This window comes from Dreissena polymorpha, chromosome 15 (assembly GCF_020536995.1).
Source record: "Dreissena polymorpha isolate Duluth1 chromosome 15, UMN_Dpol_1.0, whole genome shotgun sequence".
NCBI classification, from domain to species: Eukaryota; Metazoa; Mollusca; class Bivalvia; order Myida; family Dreissenidae; genus Dreissena; species Dreissena polymorpha.
Window position 1 is genome coordinate 28,027,347 of NC_068369.1, and position 26,512 is coordinate 28,053,858.

The window sequence follows — 26,512 nt, forward strand, 5'->3', positions numbered from 1 at the left end:
CGTATTTATTCTTTGTTGTCGTCATTTGCCCTCTGTTCCAATATAGTCGTGCCTAAACGTTGTCAATATAAATAGGCGAGAATGATGGAAGATGTTATGTCGCTTATACAATTCACATTCAAGGCTTTAACAAAACAGATTAACGTCAATTATACCATACATGTTCGGAAAGTAGAATACACGCTTCTTTGCATGTTTAACACGGACCTAATATGTTCACAGAAGAAAAACCTGGTCAATGCCCTGCTGCCGACCCGGACGCGATCACCATCTGTCTCGTAGAGTGTGAAGGTGACAATACCTGCCCAGGAAACCAAAAGTGCTGTAGAAACGGATGTCGTGTTTCATGCACTGATCCAGTTGGTAGGAATTTAAACAAATTTTGGTTTTGTTATAAACTCCTAACAAAGTAAACAGCAATTATATTGCATCGCGTACTATTAAAATAGTATTACCACTTCAAAAGAAAACATGGAATGTCGATTATTCAATAATTAATTGTCTGATCCATAAATAAATCTTACCCTAATATAGTAAAAACATGTGCAAAAATATGTTACTTATCCACGCTTATTACGAGTCCCAATTCAAATGAACTGCTTGTGTATGTTGACATGTAAAGAATAACTCTGTTATTCTTTTGTATTAGCAACGTAGTGTAAACAAACCGCAAGCAAAACTTAACTCATCTTGGAACAATTTAAATTTATAATAAAATTATTTGGGTGTTAGTTGTTCACAAATGGCTTTATGGTTATGTGTTTTATGTGTTTAATAAACACAATTCTATTTGCCTTTCGGGGTTTTCCCTTTTGTGCAGTTGCAGTTTGAATGGGCGTGTTTTGGTTGGTATAAAATTGGTTTGATACATCAAATGTATGGTGTTTTCAGTCCAAACGATCAAGGATTATATGTTTATACGTACACAGCTGATTCAAAACATATTTTCATTATAATTGATGCTTTCTTTTACCTTTTCTGGTATGGAACAAACGTTAATACAATTGCGCATACTACTATCTAAATTAATCCAAAAATGTGTTTCGTTTTAGGTATATTACTATATTTATTTCTAAAAAAGTATTTCGTGTTCGGTTGTGTGTGTCAATTGCTTAAAACGCGAACTTTTACGGAGATAATGTCAGCAAAGTGGCAAATTCAAATGTCATGTGTTCGTCTGGTGATCGGCAGCATTTCCGTTTTGGGAAGTAAAGCCTTACCTATGTTAATCAGCAGCTATATTCAATTAAATTGGATCGAAAAAAGAAGATACATGTAAAATCGTCATATGATATCAATAAGTTAAGTATAGTTAAAAACATAACCTAATTGCATATACACCATGAGCAGAAGGATTATAAATATTCTTTCTTTAAGTCATTTTCTGCATTCTTCTAAATAAGTTTGTGCTTTAACATTCGTATATTTGGTCATATTATCTTTCAGAAGATTCTTTGACATAATTTAACTTGAGCTTTTAAACGGACATTTCACAGAGCCTTGCGGTTAATGATATGTTTCATAATATAACTTATAAATCGTATCTTTAAAATTTTAGCAAAGGAAAAACCAGGTGAATGCCCAGCTCTGCAACCGGACATGGCTGGGATTTGCATTTTGGGGTGTGTATCAGACTATGCCTGTCCTGGGGACGAAAAATGCTGCTCCAACGGATGCGGGTACGGTTGCACAAGGCCAAAGGTTACAGGTAAATATGTCATGGCAAATGGTGCATAACAGAAACCAAAAGTGACCTTATAGTAAAATTTCGATACTTTGAATCAGCATGTCGTATTGTTTCGATCATTGACGCATTAATATGATTCGCTGCGTTTAGCATGGTCAACGGGTTATGGTTGTGATTGAAAGAACTGTTCAAGTATGGAATATATAACGTAAATATAAAATGATTTGTAATATAGGTTGAAGCATCCGCATGTAATTATTAAGGAAATGTTTCCACAAAATGTGACAGCTTTAAAGATAAGTTTAATACCTGAAGGTGTTCAAAAGGAAACTCTTATCTTATGTCGAGATAAACTATGTATTTGATGATACGTATGTTGTCTGTTCGTCTGCTTCATTGTATTATGTTTGGCAATTTTTAATATGGTCCTTTTTATTGGTATCACAAGTTATGTTTGCAAACATAACTATTTTTTTAATTAATGGTTCAGTATATTAGAGTTTACCAACGTACACGTGGGCTGGGTATATCTGTTCCATTTAAGGTTTCCATAGATTTTCATTATAATGACTATAGTATTTTGTTACAGGAAAGCCGTGTGTTCACAATGGAAAGACATATCAAAATGGGGAAAGCTTCAAAGTTGACTGCAACACGTGCACGTGCAATAATGGGACAGTTGGTTGCACACAAATGGCATGCACAAGTAAATTAATGTTACAGCAGCTCAAAATAAAATTTCCCATGAATCAAGTCATGCAAGTATTTTAAAGATATTTTTTACTCCTGTTAATTTAATTACAAATTATTTTCGTTTGAAATATTGCCCTAATAAAATAAGTATTAGATGTGAAAGTCTTGTATAAATAATTCATTTAGGTGATGTATGTAATATCTTACTTTAAAAAAATGAGAAAGTTTAACACAATTTAAGTATTTGTTTAAGAAAAATATCAGATTATTGATTGCTATTAAATGTTAAAAACTGTTACCGTCTTTAAAATTGTAAGGCAACGGTCACACATCTATGTAGTTCGCGCCATGTATGTTTGACGCAATCGGTTCTTCAACATCAGCTATTCTGTTTTATTAAACTGTTTGCCGTCCACTGTCTCTATTTAAGGCGCTGTCAGCCCAAAACATGTTGATGACAGCGTTGATCTATAACAGTTTTATATCACTCAAATGATTTTTAATTATTTTTGCTAGTATAACGATTGTAATGTAATCCTTTTTGTTGAATATTCAAGAAGCAATTTTAAAACCTTTTCATACAAGTGTTGTCCTTTTTTCCGAATATTACAATGACTAAGCTTATACCAACAAAACAAGTTTCGCAGATTTTTTTATCTGTCTGTTGGTGGCAGCGGTAGGTTCGAATCAGCAATGCTCATTGAAGGCTCATATTAAAAAAAAATGAAGTCAATAATCCCATGTATGTTTGTAAGTAGTTTTTCTCAAAGTGATAACAATGAGAAAAATGGTTACATGGTAATGAAAGCAAAAAGCAAAAATGTATTATGCCCACAATAGTTATGTTTAGATATTATAATAGACAAGAGAGTACAGAGCAGCACACTCTAAACAGAAAATTAAGATAAGCATCTTACGTAAAAAAATAGATATACACATTTTGAAGTTAACAGAGAGCCCTGAAAAACTGCTTGTGTAAATTAATTAATATATATCTTTAAACGTGCTCCATGCAATTTAATGACATCGTGCTATACGATTACATTGATCCTTAAATGTATGTGTATATTTATCTGCATATTACACGCACTTATCACGTACAAGATAATCTACGACTGCGCATAAATATGTATGTGTATTCTCGTTTCGGTTAACTTTATTAGTTTTGTTTTGAAATTGTGAACCCTAACATTTAATTTAATAGTATAGAAAAAAGTGCTATATACAGTAAAAGTAAAAACATCACATATATGAGGCGATTGTACAATGACTTGTTACCAAGGATCGCACTATAAATTTACATTTATAAGCATTAAATAGTGGCGACCGTCTGGTAGTGATTGCGTCCGTTCCCCGAATAGTTTGTTTAATGGGTCTTTTAAAACGTACTTAATACGTCTTATATGCTCACAGCAGGGAATCCCGGTCGATGCCCTCCATCAGACCCGAACGCTATCACGATCTGTCTAGTAGAGTGTGGTGATGACAATGGTTGTCCAGGAAACCAATTATGCTGTACCAACGGATGTCATGCTTCGTGCACTAATCCTGTTGGTAGGAAATTAAAAATTGATAATATATAAATTAACTATATCATGATATATTCTAGAATCTTTTTTCTAAAAGAAGGGATAAAGTTGACACTTGTTCGTCATTTCATTTCATCGTTCCTCAAAAAGTTAATTCTGTTGCTCTGGTCTCCTTCCTGCTATTGAGTAATTAAATGGTAATTAAATTGAATGCGTTTTAATTCCCTTATATTATTGTTTAATTTGAGCTGCAATAATCTGAGGTCAAGTTTACACTTATATGTATCATGAATATTGCTGGGCCAAGTTTGATGTTGAGCGCTCTAAACCCGGTTTAAACCCCCAATGCTTTGCATTGACCGTTCCAAGGCGGTGACCCCAGCTTTATTCTTCTATGTATGTATGTTGTTTCGTATTGTGCTGTTTTGCACTGATTTGGCAATTGGTCACTTCCCTTAAATAAAATACCAACTCATTGTTTATAATGAGAATGCAATACTGCTCCAGCAGCTGGAGTTTCTCGTTATATTGTTAAAGCATGCTACCATGGAACACAGCAATCACATATATTACAATAAAATTATCATCACCATATAAGAAGGTCTATGAATGGCATATAAATGAGTTAAGATGTATGGACATGATCGAATATTTTACCCATACATAAGTCTGACCCAAAATTTATCAAAACATCTTCAAAATTGTATATGTAACTTACCAACGCTGCTTAAAACATGTCCCGTTTTAATCAGTTCATTATTTGTCGGTATAATATCGAATAGTTGTCGTATACACACGTATTAGCAACATTGTATCGAGACAACATATTTACGCATTCTTGTTAAATTAAAATGTGCGATGAAAATTTATTGTTAAGTAAGAGAATGACGATTGACTGTTTGGTCTGTATCACACTTTCCTTAACGAGGTTTTCTTTTGTGATGTATGTAGGCGTTTGTGTATGGTTGTTAAACAAGTTTTAAAAGACATCGGTGTATGGTTTGTTTTCAGTTCAAAGTGCAAATATTTCGTTTAAGGGATAGGACAGCCGTGTGCGACAAATGGCAAAATATACCAAGATGGTGAAACGTTCAATATCGATTGCAATGGCTGTTCATGTCAGAATGGTTCAGCAGTTTGCACTCTTAAATTATGTAAAGGTAGGGATAATTCGATCACACAATGCTCTGTATCATAACTATGAAAGTATAGATTAGTGATCTATAATATGCTCTCATGTAAGTCGCACATGCACTGATCATATTATGTGAATACCGTAAACCTGTCGATGTTGTTTAAATGGAATCACTGCGAAGCTATAACATTTACTTCAGGTTGTCGATATTGATATCACCTCTATAAATTAAACTTTAATCATAACATTATGTAATAAAATGATAAAGGAGTCTGGAAAAAGCAGTACTGAACGGTGTACTTTTAAATATGTTAACTCAGCAGTACAAGTACTATATTGTCTTAATAAATATGCAGAGACACGTATTTCAAAAATCCTATATGTATTATTTGATAATTCATTTTTATTTTTTTTAAAGCTGTTATATATGCAGAAAAGTTTGATAACGCCAGATAACAGAGGTCCGTGAGAAAACGCGAGATCACCCACACTCTTAAGTTTCATTCATGTTTCAAATCTTTGTATAGCTCTTACTGCTGATATGTCATACTTTTCATGATTCTAGTAATTTAATTCTGGTATTAAACAATGCGTTGTCATTGCATGAAAGTTCAATATACCGTTGCTGTTGGAAATAGTGTCATGATTTTATATGTTCATTAAATTTCAATAAATGTGCCTGAATACAAACCCATTGCAAACAAAGGCCACAATCGATATTGTGGATGATACCATTTCTTGGAATTGTGTAAAATGGGCATGTACACTTAGTCAATAAATATGTACTTATTTTTCAGAAAAATCATGCAATTATAAAGGACAAGTGTACAAAGAAGGAGAAAGCTTCAAAGACGACTGTAATACATGTAAATGTTCGAATGGCAATGCTGCCTGCACACGCATTGCATGTCCACGTAAGTGCATTCGCATATCGGGTTGGGTAATAAAAAAGTGAAAACTAATAACTAATTAAAGATTGTATATTTGCAGTTCCTTTTCACAGTGATTGTGTACCTTGTAGTGCAAGGTCCATAGGTCAAGTGTACGTATCCTGTATGTCAATCAGATAATGCTTCATTAATTTAGGTGTTTATAATGAAAGAACGAACATATGAACGATCGTTCCAAAATTATGTCGTTTACTGTACGTATAGAGAAAAACTAAATGTTGATTTGCTACTAAGACTTAAAACGGTCATTTTCAAAGGTTTATTTATCGTTTCATTACATGAATACCTGTTCATATTGATTCTGTATTTTTTAACAATTATAAGACAAATATGAATTGTTGGTGTTGATGCATTGTGTGCACCATTTCTATTCAGTTCCGGACAAGTGTGCTAGTGTAGCGTGTCTTGCAATCTTCTGCGAGGGTCAGTATAAACCACCAGGGGAGTGCTGCTTCGTATGTCCTTGTTTCTATAAGGGGAAAAAGTACAAAGAGGGTGAAAGCTTCATGGAAGATTGTAACAACTGCACATGCGGTTTTAGTGGAGAAGTTACCTGTACTAAGAAAGTCTGTGGTGGCTCTGGTAAGAAATAGCTTGTTATATATCGGTTGACTGTTATGCACTCTATTGTTACTGTTTTTATTTATTTGCATGATTAAAAAAAATATATATGACGTATTTGTCAAGAATTTTTTGATAAACGCCTGTGGTGTTTTTAGAGTGGTCGGCATTGAAAAGGAATATATTTAAATCTTTCTATTTTTTATCTTCTTGTGACATCGTCCAATTGCAAAAATCTTTTGTTCCTGAAACAAAAAATGTTTATTTAAGACCATAAATTTGACTGTATTGAAATTACTATATAAGTGAAGGTTAACTGACTATTATTATTTTTTATTTTGTACTTCAAATTGCTACTCTATTTTGAAATTAAATCAGTTTAGGCAATACAAAAAATGCCGGCACGGTTTAAGTTAAAATCAAGTTCATAGGTACAGGTATTTACTGAAATACATATTAAAGGCGATGGAAGAAAATTCGATGAAAACGTCTGTTTTTCCTGATTTTTTTTAAAGTGTTGGTAATGAATATCTGCGGAACTGTTTCAGTTAAAGTCACAATATGTATCTCCGGGTTTAGCTTTTTATATAAACTTGTTATGAAAAAATGTTATAAAAACAGAACAGCGGTGAAATAATTGGTAATGTTATAGACGACGATATATAGTGTTTTTTATGAATTCCGACAAGCTTCAATGTAGTGTAGAAGATCCAAATAAAACAATACATATTTAACAATATTGTGATGACACAATAGCTCCAAAACCGTTGAATGAAAACCAACATATCAAAACAAACTAGAACACATATATTTTTAATATTATTGTATGAATTATTTGATATTATAATAAGCCATGTTAACACTTTTGAGTGTTGTGGGTAGTTTCCAATTAAGTTTTGAGATTTAGTTTCCTTGTAACTATATGCTCATGCTATTGGTGTTTGTCGAATTTACAATTTCAAAACAATGCATTTACAGGCGGAAAACCTTGTATTTCTAATGGCAAAATATACCAAGATGGAGAGAGCTTCAAAGTTGACTGCAATACGTGCACATGCAGAAATGGAATACCGCTATGTACTCTTATTGCCTGTCAAGGTTGTTTGAATTGTACTCTTTATATATTGTTTTCTAATTTATTTATTAAATCTAAACTACGCTTCCATTTACTATCCTTCCTTTGCGGTTTTCTTTTATGAAACATAGAAAGTGCCAATGTCCTGTATTCGTGATTACAGATAAGCCAGGAACATGCCCCAAATTTCCACCCGGAAACCTGTTACCATGCGTAACATCGTGCGATTCAGACTTTGATTGCCCTGGGCAAGAGAAATGTTGCTCAACCGGATGTGGCCGCAGCTGTTATATTCCAGACGGTAAGATGGGGCTTAAAGCCAATCGATTTCTTAGGTTACGCGTACTTTCTTTGTTATTCGTTTAACGTCGGATTGCCTGCGTGAAGACAGCTGTTTCTCTAAGCTAACAATCCTATAATATTTACATTAATACACTATGTAAATATTTATAAAAAAAAACTTGAAGTTAAGTAATACATACATTGATTATTCCAGGTAGCTTCACTGGTTGTTTAGTTAACGGCAAAACGTACAAAGAAGGTAATTTAAACGTTATTATAAAAGTATGCGTTGCAAACATACATATATTACCGGCTAATGTAATATGTTACATTCTTATAATTATTCTGCAGCGAAGTATTATTTTACTGTTTGTAACAAGAACTCGTTGATGATGCTAATAATTTTAAACTTAAGCATGGTCACATCTCGCACAACAATATAACCACAGTCAACCGAATTTTAACGTAACAACGATAAACCCTTTCAATTATGGAATGGTTGCAAACAATCGAGATATCAAATGCGTCATCATGTACAATGCGTAAGGATTGAACGTTACAGAAGTGAAATAAATATGCAAACGCGTATGTCGTGCAAAAAAATCTCTTTTTTATATGAAAACGAACATGTGGGCCATCCATTTTTAAATATAATATACATGAACATTTATCAAATTACATATTAATTTAATATACATTAACATTTATTACATTATATATTAATTTATGATAGAGGAAAACGTTTGTGACTCCAAAAATAATATGCACACGTAGAAAACATAATTCTAAGTACGCCTTAAGCACATATAAAATGAATCAAACGTTATTAGAAAAGTTTGCGTTGCAGACTTGCGTTGTTGACGGCTAATGTAATAAGTTACATTCTTATACTTATTTTGCCGAAAATGATTCACAAGAACTCGTTGATAATGCTAATAATTGTACACATTTGTACTTAACATGGCTATATCTCGTCAAACAATATAACCATAGTCGATTGAATTTTCGCTTAACAAAGATAAACATGTTTAATGATGCTTTTTTGTAAACAATCGTCATACTTCTCAATGTGTGAAGACTGAACGTTACTAAAGTTATGCAAACGTGTATGTCGTGCAAAACATATATTTCCCTAATTAATATGTACATGTAGAAAACATCATTGCTCAATACGCCATAAGCACAAATAAAATGCATACATCAGTTAAGGATCTAGTATTTCTGTATAAAAATAGGTCGAAGAACGGGTTCATAAAACTTGGTACAACGTTAGTTCCAACGCGTAAAGAAATTATTGTAAATCTGCCATAAATCTACATCGCATGGTATGACAAAGACATGGTTTATAATAAGCCTCCATAAATATAATATTATTTAGAAAAGTATATGTATACTTGTTATAACTGTTAGTTATGAGGTAAACAATATCTCTGTTAAACTTTCCCCTATAGGAGAAGAACTACCAACCGACCCTAAAGATCCCTGTAAGCGATGCACGTGTACAGGCGGAAAAGTGAAATGTGACTCGATCGTATGTCCAGCCTGCGCAGGTTACAGGCCGCCAGGTGCATGCTGTAATATTTGTGGCGCTAAACCACCTTACTAATTATTTATACGGATAAAAATCCATCTCCCGAAAACCGAGTCCTCATCTTGCAATATGCCCGACTGTCCTATAACAAACGATTTACCCAACAAAGACTGAATGGCATTCTATTGTATGAAAACCAACATTAAATAATTTCGTGTGTGCAAATAAAATACCATATTTTAATTGGATGACTTAACTGTATTTCCTGGCGATTTATGTAGAAATGTATTCATTTTTCTGTTTAATTGAAGGTATTTAACTTTTGAAGGTATAAAACAATATTGCGATGTTTACTTTTTGCAAAATTGTAAGTGTACGTGCTTTAGAAAAAAATGCGAATACTTAATGTTTATTGACAGGTTACCATATAGCATATTACAAAATTGCAGTGAAACATATATTTCTTTATTCTAGGCAAAACAGTACTTGAATCACGAAGAATAAACAATGAGTAATTAATCATAAGACATATATATTATCAATTTAATATTAATTTTGTATAATTTACATTGTTTATTGAATACGGCATAACTCGTTAAAGGTAAAAATTAAAGTAGTAAACGAAACTCACTAGGAGAGAGCATTTCTGTGCAAACTGCAGCTTCGTCTGAAAACAAAAATCCTGTTCAACATTGTTGAGTTGTTCATTAATTAATTGAGCTTTTATGAGTACATACGTTCAGCTAAAAGTTTTTCCTGGTAAAAGGCGAAAATCCTTTAAAAATATGTACCACGTATGTCTTAAAAATCGAGTTAAATCAACCAAATGCTTCGTTTACACTATGTTCCCGGCGACCAAGGCAATCACATTTCGGGCCACCGTGGAAAAAACGGGATGAACGTGACGCAACGTAGGGGAACGGGATAGCCAAAGGTGACACAACGGGATTACCGTGGTTTCCGTGCCAAAATAATGGACCGTCAAAAATTTGCCACGGCAGCCACGGCGGAAATGACAAACATGATAGAACTTTTAAAACGCAACACACCTTGACAGTACGTGGCAGGCCGTAACAGAACCCGAAAAGGGTCCGTACTCTGACGGAAATACTATTCATTCCCCGACATGTTAAGTTTCTATCAAGTTTTGAAACGTTTTATTACGTTTTGCCAAGATTACCACGACAGGCTAGGATAATTGACAGCCGTTTTGCTACGTGTTTAATCCGACCCGTTACGGTGTGTTGCGTCTTGTAGGCAGATGCGTTACGGCCAGTAGAGTTGTTTTACGGTCTGACACGATTCGTGCGGTCTGAAGATGAGTATATAAAATGAAGTGTGGAATGTCCTGATTCTGGTCATCATTCGGAAGAGGACATGGTGGCGAGAACCCTTTTCCAGACTGTTCAAGAAGTTCACACAATTCAGAGTCATTAAAGATTTGGGCATCAGACATATGTCCAACTCAACCGACTTCAATCCATATGAAACGATACCGGGCATCTAGTAATGCAAGGAGCGGAATACGGTAAAATATCTTTTAGTTGTGGTACAGGGGTCCTGTGTTTGGTGGCTAAAAGCAACATACTTCCAGTCTAGAGCCCCAACTTAATGTGACAAATTCAGCTTGTCTTCAAATTCCTGGGAGATATCCACTCATCGGGTGTCACAGGAACAGGGAAAACTAAACCTCGTCTTTGTAGGCCTGGACAATAGCGCTGCATACTTCAGGGACCATATGACATATGGCTGCCTTTCTGCACCGAAACGCATAGGAGAGTGGCAAGTAATTGAGCCATGTAGCCAAATGCCTCAGTCAGTGTCAGCTTCAATCCAGGTGTAAGGGTAGAGCGCAACTTCGTATATTATCTTGAGATCACTTGAAATATCCTTTCAAGTATCTCGTCGAATAGTTCTGGGGGCATCCTCAGATAATTTTGAAAGGTGTTGATATTTTGTTGAGGAGTTCCCTGGTAAGAAATGCATCAGAGTACCCTTGCTGCTGCCTTCTAGCTTCCGATAGCCATCGACGAACCAACAGGTACCTTGGCGTCCTTCTTCGTATTTTCCCGGACTTTTGTGCTTATTTCAGCTCTTTACAACGCAATGATTGTATAAATGCTGCAAATAAGAAGGCAAACACAAAATTATCCTCGTCGTTCACATTCATTTCACTGGAATTATTTTGTTATAATAAATACTCTTGCTTGAGAGTCTTCTTTTATACCGGGAGCAAAATCGGATGCCTACGTTTGATCCGCACTGACAAATGAATGACAAACTTGTACAACGTATCAGACCTTCATGACAAACGCAAACAACGTGCGGGAACTTCACAGAACGCATCGTACCTTGAAGCAACATTAATAGATACGTGGCAGACCGTGGATGAAAACTAAGCACACCGTCGAAGGGCCGCGTTTTCGCTTCGACGGCACGTCACGGATACCTTGATAAACCTTGATAAACCGTGAGGAAACTTAGCACAACTTAGCACACCTTGGATTAAAGGTAAAAATTGCAACAGCCACACGGCGAGATACGTTTTGGACAAACGGGACTGCCGTGAATTTAATGTTAACGCAGCATAATACATCGCATAATACCCGTTACCATTGAGATCAATTTGCTTGTCTATTGTGGAGAAATGCTCAAAACAAAAAAATGAGAAAAATCTGTATCCTACCTAAAGCGGATGTTTTGAATGGACAATTATATCAAAGGAAGTAAAACGATTACGGTGCACTATTATTTTACTGTTTGTCTTACCTAATGCTGGCAGTTGAACGTTTGAAGTTCACACCATTTTAACTTGATATAGGGCACATTCTTAAGCCAGTGTTATCGCTTCTGTTGGTATATTGTTGAATAGTGTGAACATACCACGAACTACATAGTTGCAGTGTCTCTTTGGGTTAAATAAACTAACGTATTTCAATTTATGCATAATGCTTTAAGTTTATTTATAGCCCTGTGTAATATAGATTTATATATTTGCATATATCTAGACGTTTTCCATTGCACAAAATCATACATTTTTGGAATAGTTGCACTTTTTAATGTTTGTCAGAAAACATTTTATGTGGTTCGTATTACCGATGAAAAATAATTTACCAGTCGCAACAAAGCGATTCGGAGGGTCAGTAGATGGGAGTTGGATTATTTCAGAGAGGCTATTATTGTGCCCACAGGTGTCTTTTATATACATACATCCATGGTAATGAGCTGTGCGTGATAGATGGGCATTACTCTCTATATAAAGGCAACCGCGCCGGGAACTTTGTTAGGCATTTTAAGTTATTTTTAAATGATTGAATTGTCTATCGAATTACTGGAGGTTTTACGTATTTTGGAATATGTCTTAGCCTTCAATTGAGGTGAACAAAAGGTATTGACTTAACTGCAAAATGGATTTATTTTGTCTTCCTTTTATAATGGCGTAGTAAATGCACATTAGATAAGTGCGCTTACGCATCCGTATACAGATGACAGTAACGTAGTAAATGGTAGTGATGTCACGGTATATATACTAATAGAAGAGCCTATTAAGTTTCATTTAAAAACTTATAACAAGGGAAGCAACCATTACATTCAATGTTTAAAGTATTGCGGTGCAAAACTCCCTTTGTTAAATTTAAAACATCATATTCTACAGATCTAGAAAGACATACATTCGGGTAATTGTTAGTTTATCATTATGATGTTTAAAACATATTCTAGTTATGTAGTTACATACTTGTTTTATCACAGTATATCCGTTCTGTAAATCTTTAGTAAACAAACTTCTATCACTTAGACTGATACACTAAGTATGCCGTGGAGTTAGCTATGCTTATTTTTTAGTTATTTGTACTTTTGTAAATGTGCTCGACCTTCGAATCTCGCATCAGGTTTTTAATTTGTATTGAAATCCATATAAATATATGGCGATATGACTGCATTTTGTAAACGTATGCATTTTACGACAATACTGACTTAAAATACGAAATAATATTGTTATATTGTTAAGATTATTGTCGAATAACTCAACGTCAGGAGTACAGATGCGATGGAAGTAAAACAAAGATTTATTATGACGTCAACGTAATTGATATACCACGCCGGCAGTAACATGCTTGTAACAATAGTTATATTAAGTTTTACAGAACAGGGCCCGTATTCACCAACCGATTCATAGACTTAAGAATAAAAAATAGACTTAGAACCAAGAAAAATGTGTTCAATGTTTGAATATATACAGGTCTCTACTGGTGATAATGTCATTAACAAAATGTTCTTTATGAAAAATAATATAGATAGAGATGCTAACTGCAGAGTTTGACTCAAAATTAAAGAAATTATTGAATATTCTAATTTAAAGAATTTTCTTTATTCTGAGACTTAAGTCTAATAATTGTTTGGTGAATACGGGCTCAGAAAAGAACATATTGTTTATTTCACCCAAGTATACAAAATAGACAATAAGTTCAACATAACAATCTCATTTAGTAAATTATACAATTTTGGCAATATTTACAATAGGGATTTGCAAAAAATAATGGAATATGGAGAGGGTTGGGTTACTTTTGGTAGGTAGTAGTAGAACAAAAATCTACGATAATTAGTGGTGTGTGGTCGGAGATGTTCGGTGTAGCATTGAGTTTTGCACACGGCGTTTATGCAGCCCAATTTCCAGAAAGATTTTAAGTCACTAAAATCATGAAGTCAAATGGTTGCGTAACAATTTAACCATATGCAAATTGTTGTTGATGTTTAAATCCATATAACATGACTTTTCGAGCGTGGTTAACGCATCGGTGCACCATCATAGCAACGTATTCGTTTTGCATTAATATAATAATACATAGTGCAAGAAAACATAGCGTTTGTGTTACATCATGTTGTTCTGAAGCGGGAACTTTGTAACGATTACTTATACAGCGTTTATGCACGTCCATTTCCAGACATTTTACAGTAACTATTTTCAGAAAATTTGGCTCAACAAAATAACCCACACCTGATTTTGCCTATTCATTATCAAGAAGTATCATATGAACTTAAAGAATTACAATTGTTCACAATCTATGAATATTTCATATTTACGAGTCACATACATTAGCTGTTTCTGCAAATTATTATAATATATTTGTTTGAAGAACGCGCGCTTATAAATATGCAACATATATATTTCAACGATTCGCGCTTGGCTGTTTTTGTTGCAGTTTGCACATAGTTTTTTTTTTCATTTTATCTATAAATAAATCATCATTTAAAAATATAGCACTGAGAAATAAATCATCAAATTTGGCTCAACACCTTGTATGAATATAGGGGTGAGTCAGCTTACATTTCGCAAGGAGAAAAACTTCCGCGAAAAAAGTCAACAGGATTCTCTTTGATGTCCTTGATTAAAATTTATGATATATTCACCATCAAAAAGATCAATGCCATAATTACTTTTAGTTCTTTAAAGATAAAAACACAAAATATATGAGACCCACTGTTTGAACGCTTTATAGATTAAAGCTTATAAACAACTATGCAGCCGGATGTAACCAATGTTATTCACATGCCCAAACAGTTAAGCCTTTGCATATATCCTTAATCGAACGCATGCAGTCGCGTGTAAAGTATTCACAACAATCCGAAACAAATTATACCTTGTAATGAAATCTAAATATCTTTATTTGAATCTATACAGTCACTGGCGGTTTAATCTGTTAAAAATGTCATTATGGGCGGCTTAACCTTTGGACAAATATTATTTTGTTTATATGACGCCTTAAACTGGACTACAAGTTAGGTAACACACGTCTCGTATATCTGTGCGACAATATGACGGTAATGCACAAGTGAAATTTTTCAGCATTAGTTGTGAATTGTTTTCGAGCTTTATAGTCAATGATTATACCAAACTCGACTTAAAATGTCGACATATGTGCATGGTCGCACACTTTTAGATAATCAAATCCAACATCATATAATGCACACGAAAAGGCTTGGTTACTTTTTATATGACTCCTTCGTTCGGTCTTTGTATCTGTCACGTGGTGTGTTTGTATATCTAGGTCATTGCCAACACTTCATATCGCGCTAAGATTAAGGATTTTGAAATAATGTGATATATTTATAAACCTATAGGAAACGATATGTCGCTCAAAATACCAGATGGCGATTATCATTAGGTTTGATAAAATGCATATTGTATTCTTTTAATATTCCTCTTCGTTCCTTTTCAATTCTCGATATTATTTAAATCATAAATATAAAACATTAGTTCAGAAGACTTGAAATTTAATGCGCACAACCACTTTGAAAATCCACCAACGAACATCAAATGCATGAACATTTAACTAAGAAATTTGAATGTTATTACTTTCATCACATACACATCAATTGTTTAACATCATAGTTTCAAATTAAATGTTTTACATCCGAGCTTATTTAAGATAAATAAATTCCTCAGCTTGAAATGAATTCATTTATCAGATAACATGCACGTACATTCTTAATATAATTAAAATCACATCCAATTATCCACTTAATTATGTTCAGAGGGCCAGATAAGAAATGTATTTGCGTAAAATACGCATGACAAAAAATAAAATACGCATAACGTAAAATTTTGTTGAGTAAAAAACTTCTGACTAAATTCGGATTACGCATCGTGTGCAATTTCAATGCGTATTAGCCGTTTATACATGCATATTAATTCATCTAAACATGACTGGTTTCCGTCATTGTGTCCACACCGGTAAAAACGTAGTGATATCAATATCTATGTATAGAATGTGGTTCCCGAACTTATTTACTCCTCAGTCAGAACGGTATCATTTAATGTAGGCCCACGGTAAAGGCCGATGCTGACAAAACGGGCTCCCCGCTGCATTATTGAGAATCGATAAAGGCTTATGGTGAAAACATTTGACATCACATTCGATAAAACCCGAATCGCCCAATTTCAACCATATAACTTTTGCTATCAGTTCATCTCTTGTGTGGCACTATGGAAAAACATTTTACCTTCAAGCACATTTTAAATGGCGCCAAAATACACATATAATATTATAAATTAGTTGTGTGGGCCAAGCTTAGAAGATTTGATGGTGGCTGCACAGTGTTTGCTAAACAGTGGCTTGCCAAATCAAGACGGAAAAAGTGAATCATGGCTGCTTATAAGCCAAGGGCTAAAAAGTCAGAAAAACTGTTAAATAAGATAAAAGTGATTGCTTTCTTGTGTACAAGACTGATTGTTATAGCGAGTTAGCATTACATGTACAATTTATTATTCTGATCCTTTGAACATAAATACTCCTTAAAATTATCGGATTTAATTTTTTTTACTCATCAATAAAAACTTTCATGAGTGAAATACGCCTCGGGTGAAAAAATTATCTGGAGCTCTGATTATGTTTCGTATTTAGACGGATATTATACCAGCATCATACTTGAGATGATTTGGAAAAGACTTGATACATACCTTTATAGCCATGGATTCGTCGAAAACAAACTATCAAAGAGCAATATTGTATCGATTATAAAATAATTCAATGTATATTTCTGGAGCACATTTTTGGCTTCACTTGATTTTGTTATAAGAAATTAAATGATTAGCATAAATTTCCGAGCATATGATGAACTCTATACTCATTTGGCTTTTATTGATAAAAGTACGTGCACAAGCAATTTTCTGACAATAAACGACGAACAAAAAACAAAACAAAATATTACACATAATAATTCACATCAACATATACTACAGTTAACTTTAATATGTGTTTCCAAAATACAGTGAAATCTCTGATGATTTACTGTGAAGGCTATATATGAAAATATCAAATTTAAAATATTCGAAAATTTCGGCACAAAATGAAATTGACAAACGTTGTTCTTGCAAAACTAGCTACAGCTATCCGTTCTCAGTTTTTGTGTTTATGATTTAATGCTTTTCAAGTTTAAAAAAAACACTAAGACACCTGAACCATATATACATACATATTTTTTTTACTTATGAACACAACGGCAACATATCCGCTAGTACATTTATATCCTGAGTTGTTGTTGTTGTTTGTTGTTGTTGTAAAATGCATTTGAAGTAGATTTTTAATATTTGAAAAAGTCAAACATTAAACAACATAAAGCTAATACTTTTGCATATATGTTTGGTGTAAATTTCACAAATTGTGTAGAACTAGCGGGTAAAATAAATAAATAAGAAATCTATAGCCACCTCTCTAGAACTAAACACACTTATGCACACTTTTGTAAATGATATGCTGTCATCAGAATGTGATGGGGTTTTATATAATGAAATAAGTCGTTTATATGGCATAATCAAGGGACAAATATAAATGACGGGTGTAGCTCAACTCATAAACATGATCATAATAAAATTCCTTGCACAAGAAGCAAATGATTGACTTTCAGCGGTGTAAATATTTTGTTGTATCTATTTAATAATACTTGTATTATGACTAATGCGTTTTTGCACGCATCAATAAGCGAACAAACAATCCAACATTCTATATTTTAAGTAAACATGCATTAATAACCGTGAATTATAATTTATTTTGGATTTGAGGTTCCATTCTAGTTGCGTGGTATTAAGAATTCGGAAGTAGTTGTATATTTTCTATCAACTTCTTCAGTCAATAGTGTTTAATTCAAGAAGATAATGCAGTAGACTCTTCATTTCGACCACACCTCTATCTCCATCGGTGGAAGACTTATCCCCAACTTGAGAATCGCTGACGACATTCACCTCATGGGTGGCACCAGTAAGGTCAGCACAGAGAAGTCGAATATCATGGTGAACATCACCACTTCAGACATGAACGGTAAAAAAATTAGAAGAAATGACCAGCTTCAAGTACTCTTAATGTCACCAAAGACTGCTCCGTATCTCCTACAAGGGGCACACATCAAACGAGTACGTCCGAAACATGACTGAAACACTTGTTGGTCAAAAATAGCCCCTACTAGCGAAAGTCAAACGACGAAAGCTAGCTCGGTTTGGACACTTTGCTAGGCACGACTATCTGTATAAGACTGTTCCCCAGGGCAAGCTAGAGGGAGGTCGCCAACGAGGCCGTCATAACAAAAGCTGGATTGATAATTTAAAAGAATGGAATCCCTAACCATGGATGAATTACTCTCAGAAGCACACAACAGACCTGACTGAAGGAGGATAATTGTATCGTCGTCCCTCATTTCCAACAACTGCCAGACCGGTCAAGGAAATGATGATGATGACGAAGAAGATGATGATGATGATGATGAACAGGGTTATGCTCTATGTTGAACCCCGTTTTATCGCAGTTCCAGATTCGTTTGGGATGCGCAGCGAAATACCTTCTACACGCACAGTTGTAAGTTCCTCTGGTTTACGAAGAAATTACTCCGGATACCGCAGCTTTAAACCCTCGAATTAGTCCTTTCCTCTATGAAAATTTGTATAGCTGGTTTTGAGCTATGTTCTTGAGCGGAGCACATGCGTACGTCCAATAATTTGTCGCCGGCCTTTGTCAAACGCCTAATTCATCTTTATGCTATTGACAAATTTGGTTTCCACAAGTACTGGTAAAGCTGGGGGGCCGACCATGTGTAGTTTTTAGTGCAATCTTTCCAGATACACGATCGCCAACTGTAGACTTTGATACTTCGAATCGACTTACAGCTTGTCATACCGATTGGCCATTTTCACTTGCTTTTACTCACTTTTCTAGCGACCTATGAGAGTATCCCGTAGTCTGGCCTCTCTTAGTATGCAGATACCGCTTAGGCATAGCTGTAAAGGACAGTCGATGTAGTATATAGAGTTAATATGTATTGTCCGCCTTGTGTCCAGTGGTTGCAATTATTTGACATAGGTGCTTTTAAAATATGTTGACAAGTATCATTAAGGAACTCTTAATTTATGTGAAGCTGCCATCGACATAAAGCCTATTTAAAACGTTACCTTAAAATTATTTTGCAAGGTATATTTGTATGTATTGATAATTAAAATTGATTCAATAAGAGAAGCGTTTTGTTATATAATGAGGTTAATGGGATATTATTTTGTTACTAAATGCACTAAGTGTGAAAAAAATTTAGTCCGATATAGTATGTCCGTGATTTCAATACTTTTCTCTATTGCAGCAGGGTCAACTCGGAATATTTAATTTGGATAATTGTATATCCTTTAAAAACAAGATTCAATAAATGTTTCGCGCGTTTGAAACAATATTTCAGTCACAGGTATACCTTCTTTCGACTGCAGATCCACGATCGTTAAAAAGTGTGATGCTTGAATGTTCGCATATGACGCGAAGAAAGTACAATGATATTGTCTTTGTATGATGAGGATTAAAGAGGCGTTGAAATAGCGTTTAACCTTCAGAACATATTGAATCGTTTATGAAAGTATACCCACAAACAAATTGTTTCTTAAACATTGTGATTGTTGGGTAAACTAGTTATTTTTGCATACGAACAAGTTAAACAGGATATAATTTAATCAGTGTTACGAAAATCAAATCATATCACAATGTTTTTATTCTAGCGGAGAGCCTACCACGATTAATATAAAATCAGAGCTTCTGCTTTAACTTGCAAAACTGAAGTAAACGATCACTATTTTGGGCTATTTCTACCGGTTAAAAAAGTGTGCATTTTGTTTTGTAAGTCAAACATACTTTTGCTGTTATCCTATAGGAAAACACACAAAAAATCTAAATTTAGTTATACCAAAACTAATTCAGATTTACATTAATTAAGATTTTGTTGTAAAACAAATACTAGTACTTCTTCATCATAAAAATCAAAACAGTATATTTAAGGCATGAGTTTAATGTTCGGTTTCAGCGAAAGTGTCCGAAAGAAAAACATCGTTTTTGTAAATGGTCTTACTGCATCATTACTTTAATGTTTAAAAAGGGACCGTCATCCGCGATTGACGAACAAAGGAAGTTCTACGATACCGTGTTTTTACAACTATTAGTTTATATTGATTAAAATATCACGACTGATCATAATACATGTATTACATTACTTGAAACAAGTTGTTAGTTTTTCATATTTTCAGTTAATTAGGTAATACATTTTACGGTATACAGGTACCAGATAACTACCAGTTACCCATTTTTGCGATGTTCTTTTTTCACATTGCGAAATTGTATTACCGAAAATACTGACATTTTTTTTTCAAGTAATGTTATATACCAGTCGTGATATTTTAATCAATATAAACTAATAATAAACTAATAATTGTTAAAATATTGTATTTTAAAATTTTAGTTTTTTCGTCAATCGCGGTTGACAGTCCCTGAAAATACCTGTTGAGTTATTTTAATTGCATCCTTTGAAATAATAATTGTAAATTAATAGTCACGCTCTTATACGAACTGGTTCATATGTGATTTTTTAATTGTCCAGTTTACCAATATGAATATAGGACAGAATGGCCGAAAGCGAACAGTGGGGCGAGGAACAAGATGAAAGAGTCAAAATATAAGTAGATTGAGGAACAATGTATCAACATGGACTTAAATTGACCAAAGACAGCTTTAAGACGGCCTGCAGTACGTTAAAGACAAGTAAGTCTTAGGCCAGTATTACAGCAAACGCTAACAGGAACATCTTGACCGAGAGTGAAAAGGTGGACTAAAAACTGCAGCGACGTCTATAACTACCCGCATCCAACAGACCCATGTCTTCTTCAGAACGAAGCCAGTCCAAAAACAGACGAAGAAAGTCTTTCCAAACATAAGGCAGAGCTGAAGGAGGCATTGCCGCAGTCTGAAGTCAGGACAATCTGCAGGAGTGGTCAACGCCACCACACCTCTATCTTTATAAATGGAAGACCGATCTCGTACTTGAGACTCGATGAAGACATGGATGGAAACAGCAGAGAACTAGAAGACCTCGGAAATTAACTCTTTGAAAGATCAGAAGCATACGGGATGGAGGTTAAGACGGAGAAAGACCTGACTTGTGTGGGGTGATTCAATATAATGTGATACAAATATTGCGATGTTAACGTTTCATGAAAATTGCACGTTATATAGGCGTACTTAAATACCGAAGAATAAACAATTAATAATAAATTATAAGACGAACATATCATTAAAGCAAGATACTCGTATTGGTTTTATATATCTCAACACACGTACATTTTAATATATGTTATATAATTTCCTATAAGGTTCATGTATCGTACATTGAATACGACATCACTCGTTGAAGATACACATTAAAATAATAAACGAAACTCACCAGGACAGAGAATTGCTGTGCAAACTACAGCTTTGTCTTAAAACACATACGCAAACGCTCCCTGTTTGCGTTGACTTTGTTGTAACAAAACTAAAATCATGATGGAAAACAAAAACAAACACACAAAAAACATTTCAATATGGTTTAGTTCTTGTTAAATGCATTTAACATTTATGAGTACACACGTTCAGCTCAAAGTTCTTCCTGGTTAAGACGAAACCCCTGTACAAATATTTACCACGTGTGTCTATAAAATCGAGTTTAATCAACCTTATACATTGCAAAAAACAATACCCGTTACGCTCAAAACAAAAAATGATTATCTGTTATCCAAGGATCATAGCAAAGGAAATAAAAAGGTTAAGATACAATATTTTTTCAAACCGATCGTCGGATGGTCATGTCTGATGCTGGCAGTTGAAAGTTTGTAGTGCACAACAAATTTTGTTGAATAACTACACATTATTAAGCCAGTGTTATCGTTGCGATGTTTTTGTATATTGTTAAATAGAGTAAACATTCCATTACAAAGTTGCAGTTTCTCTTTGGGTTAAATAAACTTACGTATTTTAAACTATACATAAAGTTTTAAGTTTATTTATATTACTTGTTTTATGTAGATTTAAAGATTTGCATTTGTCTAGACGTGTTCCAATACAAAAAATCATGCCTTTTCTGGAATAGATGAGTTTTTTTTTTAATTTAAGAATTTTTTTTATGTGGCTCATATTACCGATGGAAAAGCCTTTAATAGTCGCAACACACATCGATTCGAAGGAGCTAGGAGGTTGACTATTGCAGCGAGGGTACAATTGTGACCACAAGGGTCGCTTCCCAACATACACCTGTGCAAATGAGATGTGAATGATAGGGAGGCGACCACGCCGGAATATTTGGTTCGTATCTTTAGTTGTGTTTTAATAATTATATTGTTTATCAACCTACTGGGATTTGTCAGTACTTGGAAATATTTTCTAGCCTTCCATTTAGGTGAAAATAAGGTATCGCGACTCCAAAATGGATTTCACTGTTCCGTTGATAATTGCGTAGTCAATGCACATTACATTAGTACGCTTACGCATCCGTATGCATTGACAGTAACGTAGTAAAACATAGTGACGTCACGGTATGTTTACCAATAGATGGCATGTCAGGTTTCATGTTAGCTTTATAACAAGGGACGCCACCATTGCATTCAATGTTTACAGTATTGCGGTGCTCAACTCCTTTTGCTAAGTTTGAACACAAATATCTTTTTTTACAGATCTAGAACGAAATGCATTCGGATAAATGTAACTTCATCATTATAACGTTAAAAAAATCAGGTGACGTAGTTACATACATGTACTTGTTTTATTACAGTTTATCCGTGCTGTAAACTTATAGTAAACAAACTCCTTTCACTTGTACTGATACTCTAAGTAACGTTGTGAAGAAAGCTGTGCGTATTGTATATTTATTTTTACTTGTGTAAGTGCGATGGACCTTGAAAACCCTCGTCAGGCTTTAAATTTGTATTGAAGGCCGTTTACATATAAGACGGTATGACCTTTTGCATTTTACGTCAACAATGCTTAATACTCGTTTTAATCAAGAGTGTTCGATTGCACCATTGTCGTATTGTGAAGATAGTTGTATCATATTCTCCGAGTTAAAACTACGAAATAATATTGTTATATTCTCGAATAGCTAAATGTAAGATGTCATGAAATTAAAACAAAGATAAATGATGAATTTCAGTTGTATCGATATACAAAACTGATAGTAACAAAAGTTATATTACATTTAACAGAACACTTCTTTTATTTCACACAAGTATTAAAATATGCAATATGGAAAATATAACAAATCAAGATTATTAAGTAAATTGTTCACTTCCGGTAATATTTATAATAGAGATTTGCAAAAACAACACGAATGAAATATGGGGAGAGGCTACCATAGCTGGCTAGTAGTATTATACAAATCTACGATAATAAGTGGTTTGTGACCGGAGATGTGCGATGTAACAATGCGTTTTGCACACGGCGTTTATGCAGCTTATTTTCCAGAAAGATAGTCGTTTGCTTCTGAATGTCAATTCTTATTTTAATTCATTAAAATGGTGAACAAACAATGGTTGCGTATCAATTTGAACCATATGCACATTGTTGTGGATGTTTAAATCCATAAACAATCATTTTTCGAGCGTGGTTTACGCATCAGTGCACCAGCAAAACAACGTATGCGTTTTGCAATAATATAATAATTCATAGTACAAGATTGATTTGCGGTTTTGTTGCATCATGTTGTACCGAAACGGGAAGTTTTTTACGATTTAAAATAGAGCTTTTATGCACGTCCATTTCATTTTTTAATTTCTAGACATTTTACAGGAACTATTGCATCACATTTGGTTGCAGAAAAACACCTGATTTGCCTATTAACATTTAGAAAACACATTAACGACAAATAAAACGCTAATTGTGGAAATGGATGTGTTTTTTTACAGAAAGAGCAATTTTTTCGTTATTGTGTGTTGTATTTATTCATATTATTCGATGCATGGCCTCGTTTGAGCGTCAAAATCGCAGTTCCTTAAATTAGAAAGCAACATCTATTAAAATCATTTATAGAGAAGATTGTCAGAAACTTTTTACTGTTGCTTCTTTTCCGTGATTTTTTTATATCTTTGGTTTTAATGTGATAAATACTTGATAACGTGCATGCATGTCACACATTAGATTTGCTATTAAATGATGGATTAATTAAAGAAAAGTAATGGTAAACGCTCATTTCAAACTAAGAATGCATGTCACACAAATCGACAGTACAAGTTCTATTTTTTTTTAGACTTTCCAAAACACCTGCGCATGATGTCAAAAAGCGCGGGGCTTGTCATAAAAGAATACCTTATCAATTGCAAGGACGGTAAAGACTTAAATGCAATACAATGTCTTCACAGACCGCACAATGCAGCTGTACTCGAGGCTTTTTTATTCTTTAATGATCAAAACTTAAAAGTTCATATTATGACGTTTAAAAGTGAGATTATTAAAGTAATATAACTGGATCATTGAAACGCATCTTAAAACCGGCCAACAAACATTAACGAAATAATAATTCAACTAATAATTTCGTGTCTGTTGAATACAGCAATTTCGCGAAGTAAGGTCATGTCACCTGTGTTTACGTGTATTTTAGGGCGTTAAATGCAAAATAAAACAATAAAATGATGGGATAAAAAAAATGTACATCAGAACTTTATTTAAATCCCCGCCGAAAAACCCGAACCACTCGCACGGTTTTGTTGTCAAGCAATACTTACATGCTATATAAGCTTATTACTTTTTTATCATTAGTTATTTATCGAAATCAGGTTACATCGACCGAAGCCTAATAACCTCAGTAAAGATTCTTCACTAAACTATTAGCGTCGAATCGAGATAAATGGTACTATTAGGTTTGCAATCCATTTTGTTGTTTTTAATATACTTTTATGTGCCCCACCACTATAGTGGGGGACATATTGTTTGTGCCCTGTCTGTTGGTTTGTTGGTTGGTTGGTTTGTGTGTTTGTTTGCCCCAATTTTAACATTTTGCCATAACTTTTGCTTTATTGACGACAGCATCTTCATATTCGACATACATGTGTATCTCATGGAGCAGCATATTTTGAGTGGTGAAAGGTCAAGGTCAATGTCATCCTTCAAGGTCAAAGTCAAATATAAAGCGTCAAAGTAGCGCAGAAGAGGACTATTGTTTCTGACAAACACATATCTTGTTATTACATACAGTCGCTATTTTACTTTGAAGATAATAGCCAATACATTTAAACAAATCTACGTTGATCGTTTTTAATTTTTTTTTTTTTTTTTTTTATTCAATATCATACATATAATGTAAACATGTATATGATAATACAACACAGTGATTGTATAAAGCAATAAAGTTCAGACATGTTATACAAGATATGCTATTATATATATATTATTTTTTTTTAGAGAGAAAAGAAAAGAACAACAGAGGAATAGTTTTGAAAAATGATGAGTTGTATTAAGTCGGAAGAAAGCATACTGGATTTGTGTGTTTTGTTGTAAATTCACAATGATCTTGTCTGATTGAAAAAAATATAAACAAAACTTTTTTAGAAAGATAAAAAAAAAACTATTTTAGAAAGATAAACTAGCTTTAGAGTGAAATGTATATAAGTGGACAAAACATTATGAGAATTTAATCCGATTCCATTTTTGTTCAAAGATTTGTAATGTGTCATTACTGAGGGCTATTTCTTTCTCAATCTGGATTTTTAGTTTAAGACTATGGACAAAACAATTAAAATTTGGTACTTGTTTTTTGTACTTCATGTTTAAGATGAAATATTTCATCAATATAACCATAAAATTCACAATATTATTACCGTCTATTGATTTCAATGAGTTAATTCCGAAACTTACATTTAAGAAAGATAGTTTAACGTTTAGTTGCTGTTGTTCAAGAAAAGATGTTAATTGATTCCAGATAGGCTGGATGTGTTTGCACTCCCAAAAAAGATGTTCTATAGTTTCAATGTTTTCACTGCAGAAGTCACACAGATTTGAGTTAGATAATTTGCATTTAAAGAGATATTTATTTGTAGCTATAATTCTATGGATGTATTTATATTGAAAATTTCTCAGTGTGCATTCAATAGTTGCTTTATATGGCATGGTAAATATGTGTTTCCAATTAAGTTCATTTTCTCCAAAAAGGACTTGCCATTTATTTTGGATTTTGGAGTTTTCCGTAGGGTTTTTAATTTGTAGTTTGTAAAATATTTTATTTGTTTTGTTTTTTCTTCCAAGTATGTTTTCTAC

At 33.7% G+C, this 26,512-nt stretch overlaps 2 protein-coding genes across 3 annotated transcripts in view; one reads left to right on the plus strand and one right to left on the minus strand.

Moving 5' to 3' along the window:
* LOC127860712 (uncharacterized) overlaps nucleotides 1–26,512 on the minus strand; it is a 372,542-nt gene that overhangs the window by 52,555 nt on the left and 293,475 nt on the right. The window lies entirely within an intron of this gene.
* Nucleotides 213–6,587, plus strand: LOC127859638 (perlwapin-like). Its single transcript, XM_052397144.1, has 4 exons — nucleotides 213–291; nucleotides 1,559–1,708; nucleotides 3,794–3,934; nucleotides 6,370–6,587. The coding sequence occupies exons 1-4, from the start codon at nucleotides 213–215 to the stop codon at nucleotides 6,585–6,587; spliced, it is 588 nt and encodes a 195-aa protein (XP_052253104.1).

What these genes read in the sequence shown, in the direction of transcription:
- LOC127859638 (XM_052397144.1), top strand. Translation starts at nt 213, where the DNA reads ATGTTCACAGAAGAAAAACCTGGTCAATGCCCTGCTGCCGACCCGGAC. An exon ending in CTGTCTCGTAGAGTGTGAAG is followed by an intron (nt 292 to 1,558) that starts GTGACAATACCT and finishes TTAAAATTTTAG; the next exon opens with CAAAGGAAAAACCAGGTGAA. An exon ending in CACAAGGCCAAAGGTTACAG is followed by an intron (nt 1,709 to 3,793) that starts GTAAATATGTCA and finishes ATATGCTCACAG; the next exon opens with CAGGGAATCCCGGTCGATGC.